General features: G+C 52.2%; 1 protein-coding gene across 1 annotated transcript in view; it reads left to right on the forward strand.

Moving 5' to 3' along the window:
* LOC136768059 (hydroperoxide isomerase ALOXE3) overlaps positions 1–3,168 on the forward strand; it is a 7,700-nt gene extending 4,532 nt beyond the window's left edge. Inside the window, exons 7-14 of the mRNA XM_066722114.1 lie at positions 802–945; positions 1,101–1,304; positions 1,410–1,496; positions 1,678–1,847; positions 2,031–2,152; positions 2,303–2,403; positions 2,663–2,833; positions 2,966–3,168. Of these exons, the coding sequence (XP_066578211.1) occupies positions 802–945; positions 1,101–1,304; positions 1,410–1,496; positions 1,678–1,847; positions 2,031–2,152; positions 2,303–2,403; positions 2,663–2,833; positions 2,966–3,145 (1,179 nt within the window). The 3' untranslated portion in view covers positions 3,146–3,168. The remainder of the gene's footprint in view (positions 1–801; positions 946–1,100; positions 1,305–1,409; positions 1,497–1,677; positions 1,848–2,030; positions 2,153–2,302; positions 2,404–2,662; positions 2,834–2,965) is intronic.
* Positions 3,169–4,928: the final 1,760 nt, after the last annotated feature.

Genomic DNA, 4,928 nt, shown 5'->3' on the forward strand with positions numbered 1-4,928 from the left:
AGACTCGCACAGAGAGACACAGAGACACTCACACAGAGACTCACACAGAGACGCAGAGACACACAGGGACACACAGAGACACACAGGGACACACAGAGACACCAAGACATAGAGACTCACACAGAGACGCAGAGACGCAGAGACACACAGAGACACACACACAGAAACACACAGAGAGACAGAGACACACACAAAGAGAGACATAGAGAGTGTTGTCCCACCTCCTATTGTACATCGCCTGTGAGAAACCAGCCAATCACAGAGCAGCACTTCCATACATTCCTACACCTTTTCTTCCTCTACGTCTTGTTATTTATTGGTAGATGCACTTATCCAGGACAAGCTACATGTTACACAATAAGGAACTGAAGCATGACAAAAGTGCAGCAGTAAAACTCAGTACATGACAATAAGTACGTGTCCTGTGAGGACACAGTGGGGTTGTGTGTGAACGTGCCGCGCTGCTCTCGCCCACACGGCACCAGAGGACCTCTCTGACTCAACACAGCCTCCCCTCACAGCATCTGGAGATATGTGGTCCGCCTGTGACAATGTGACCGAACCTATGCATACTGTAACAGTGCCGTGTGTCTCATGGCGCTGTGCGGCTGGGATTGGTGCCAGGTGAGGTGAGGTGAGACGGTCAGATTAGCGCAACACACCCTGGTGACCACAGTGGGACAGCAGAGACTGCGTCACTCACTGCTGGTGTGTGTGTGTGTCCCATTGGCTATGGGACCCCTGATCGACTGCTAATTGGCTATGGAACCCCTGATTGACTGTTGTTTCTGTCCCCAACAGAAGGGCAACATCTTCCTGTGTGACTACGCCATCCTGGACGGGCTCCCAGCCAACCGGCTCAACAACCGGGACCAGCACCTGGCCGCCCCCCTGTGCCTGCTGCACCTGAGCGCCGAGGGCCACCTGCTGCCCATTGCCATCCAGGTGTGTGTGCGTGCATGCATGTGAGAGTGTGTGCAAGTGTGTGTGTACAATGAGTGTGTGTGCGTGTGTGGTGCGTGTGTGTGTGTGCGCGTGAGTGAGTGCGTGTGCGTGTGTTATTGCTCTCTCTGCTCTCTGCCCCCGGCTCTGACCCGCAGCTGTCCCAGAGGCCCGGCCCGTCCAGTCCAGTGTTCCTGCGCAGCGACTCGGCCCAGGACTGGCTGCTGGCCAAGGTGTTCGTCCGCTGCGCCGAGTTCTGCCTGCACCAGCTGGTGTCACACCTGCTGCGCACTCACCTGATCGCCGAGGCCTTCACTGTCGCAACGCTGCGCTGCCTGCCCTCGGCACACCCGCTGGCCAAGGTGACGCCCTCTCTCTCTCTCTCTCTCTCTCTCTCTCACGCTCTCTCTCCCTCTGTATTGTGCTGTACTGTGTTGTATTGTGTTGTGTGTCTTTGCTGCCCCTAGCTGCTGGTGCCGCACACTCGCTACACCCTGCAGGTCAACGCTCTGAGCAGAGACAGGCTGCTGGGGGAGCAGGGCATCTTCAACAAGGTAAATGCACAACACCAAACAACACAGCACAGCACAAAAACACAACACAACCACACTGCACAAAAACAATAGTAGGTAGGTAGGTTGTGGTTGTGGTTGTGGTAGTAAAGGTCTGGCAGGAGAGGGAACTCTGCCCGGCAGTAACCCCAGCCGGGGTGTTGTGTGTTGTCGTCCCTGTCAGTACATGTGCGTCGGGCACGCCGGGGCCATCCAGCTAATGCAGAGAGCCATGGCCCAGCTGAGCTACAGCGCCCTCTGCCTGCCGGAGGACATCGCTGCGCGCGGCCTGGAGACGCTGCCACACTTCTACTACCGGGACGACGGGCTGCGGCTGTGGGCCTGCATCGGGAGGTGCGCTGGCACTGCCACGGCAAACACACAACCGCACGGACACACAACTGTGTCTTATTCACTCATCACCTCTATGTGTGTATGTGTGTGTGTGTGTGTGTGTCTCTGTGTGTCTCTGCGTCTCTGTCTGTGTCTCTGTGTCTGTGTCTCTGTGTGTGTGTGTATGCGTGTGTGTGTGCGCAGGTTTGTGCGGGGTCTGGTGCAGCTCTATTACCCCAGTGACATGGCTATCCAGCAGGACGTGGAGCTGCAGATCTGGATCTCTGAGATCTTCACCCACGGTTTCCTGGGGCGAGAGGACAGTGGTGAGAGAGGATGACACAGTGGGGATGGCACAGAGGGGACGACACTGTGGGAATATGGCATCTAGGAATAGGAATGACACTCTCCTTCTCCCTCTAAAATTCAAATTCAAATTTCTAATCTCTCCCTCTCTCTCTCTTTCACACACACAGGTATCCCTCAGTCTTTCAGGACAGTAGAAGAGGTCATCAAGTTCATGACCATGGTTATCTTCACAGTGTCCGCCCAGCATGCTGCGGTCAACAGCGGCCAGGTGTGTAGACTGACCTACTGACCTGTCCCCTCAACCAACTGACTGGACTGAACTGGACTGGACTGGACTGGACTGGACTGTAGAGTCACTGACTGGACTGGACTGGACGGCAGAGTCACTGACTGGACTGGACTGGACTGGACTGCAAAGTCACTGACTGGACTGGATTGCTGCAGAGTCACTGACTGGACTGGACTGGACTAGACTGTACTGCAGAGTCACTGACTCCTGTTTTCTCTCTCTCTCTCCTCTCTCTCAGTATGACTTCCATGGCTGGATGCCGAATGCCCCCTCGGCGCTGCAGAGAGCTCCTCCCACCACCAAGGGGCGCTCCTCGGCACAGCAGCTGCTGCAGACGCTGCCGGACGTCAACGTGACGGTGCACATCATGGAGGCCGTGTGGGTGCTGAGCCAGCCCTCCTCCGACAGTGTGAGTCACCAGGGGGCGTCCCGTGTGTCTCTGTCCTGTGTCCGTGTATCAGTCCTATCACTGCAACTCTGTGTTTGAATAGAATTTGGATCACAGTCCTGACCTGGTCACAGACTCCATGTCCCGCTGCAGGTGCCACTGGGTCAGTACCCAGAGGAGCGCTTCACTGAGGCCGGGCCCCGCAAGCTGATCCAGACGCTGCAGGAGGAGCTGAAGACCCTGAGTGAGGACATCAAGACCAGGAACGAGAAACTGGAGCTGCCCTACCCCTACCTGAGCCCTGAGCATATCGAGAGCAGCGTGGCCATCTGAGCTGAGCCTCCACACACTGGCTATACACTGACACACACACTGATACACACACAGACACACACACTAACTACACACTAACACACACTGACACACACACACACACACACTGAAATACACACTGACCACTACACCGACTCCACTGACCACACACTGAAGATCACAAGTGCTCTGTTGCTTCCCTGCGAAAGGCGCTATACACAATCAAAATTGATTGATTGGTTTAATGAAGACACGGCGGGAAATGAATGCAAAGCGGCGTTTTTGTGACAGCCAGAGGGCGCCGCAGCCTCGCTGAGAGATCGACTTGCTGGAGAGAGAGACGACTGGACCTGAGCACAGAGAGAGAGAGAGAGAGAGAGAGAGAGAGAGAGAGAGAGAGAGAGAGAGAGAGAGAGAGAGCGAGAGCGAGAGAGAGAGAGAGAGAGAGACTATGCCATTTATTTTCTTCCATCTATCTATCTGTCTATGCGTCTGTCTATCTATGTAGGCATGTATCTATCAATCTATCTATCTGTCTCTCTATCTCCGTCTATGTAAATCATGTATCAAATTAAAATGAGCTTTATTGGCATGGCGTTCTGGTGTTGGCAAAGCTTACAACAAACATTGCAGCCACAGAAAAACGCGAAACAACAAGAAAACACACACAACACAATATAAAACAGGACATCCTATCTATCTATAATTATCATAATAATGTATTTGGCTGATGCCGTTGTCCAAGGTTGTCAATTAGAAGCTATTCAAGGTAAACAGACATTTAATAATAATAATAATAATAATAATAATAATAATAATAATAATAATAATAATAATAGGCATAATAATAATAAATATTAGTACTACTAATACAAATATACATGATTAAATAAGGTAGTCAAACAGTAGCATCGGAGTCTATCTGACACATAGAGGCAGACTTTAGGACGGAGGAGAGCTGGACACACAGACACAGAGACACACAGAGACACACAGACACAGAGACACAGAGACACACAGACACAGAGACACACAGACACACAGACACAGAGACACAGAGACATACGGACACACAGACAGGCGGACGGACAGACAGACTCTTGCTAAGCGGAGGGGCCGGGCGGGACGGGGGCCCCACTGCGCGCTCAGTGCCCGTGTTTTGCACATCAATGGCGCTGGGGGCCCCTCTCGGCGCAGGACCACCCCCCCAAACACACACAATACTGCCATACACACACACGCACACACACTGCGGGCAATTAGTGTCGACTGGAGGAGCACCCCCCGCCGAGGATTAAAACTGCATGAATAATAAGAGCAGATAGAAAGAAAATAGAGAAAGAAAGGAAATAAGAAAGGATCACTTAAAGCAATATGGCCCTAATACACCCCAATACCCCCATACCCCCCCAACACACACACACACAACTACCCCCCAACACGCTCGCGGGAGAAGGACTGGAGACACGAGAGAGGGCCATTTCAGTTCCCAGCATTAGATTAATTAATTAATGAACTGATTAAACAACACTCTAGTACTAGTGATGCTGCCATCTAAAATAAATACTAATAATAACAATAAGGACAGTGTCTAAATAAATCAATTAACACAATATTACGAATCGAGCGAATTCTTTGAATCGTAAATCTCTCCCTCTCCCTCTCCCTCCTTCTCTCTCTCTCTCTCTCTGAAGTTGTTAATAAGTATGATCCGGGATTTGCGCTGTTTGAAGGGATTAGCGGGTATTAAACGGGCATTAGCGGCGCGGCGGAGCGGCGCACAGGACCCCGCTGGCAGGACAGG

The sequence above is a fragment of the Amia ocellicauda genome, chromosome 14, assembly GCF_036373705.1.
Source record: "Amia ocellicauda isolate fAmiCal2 chromosome 14, fAmiCal2.hap1, whole genome shotgun sequence".
In the NCBI taxonomy this organism is placed as follows: Eukaryota; Metazoa; Chordata; class Actinopteri; order Amiiformes; family Amiidae; genus Amia; species Amia ocellicauda.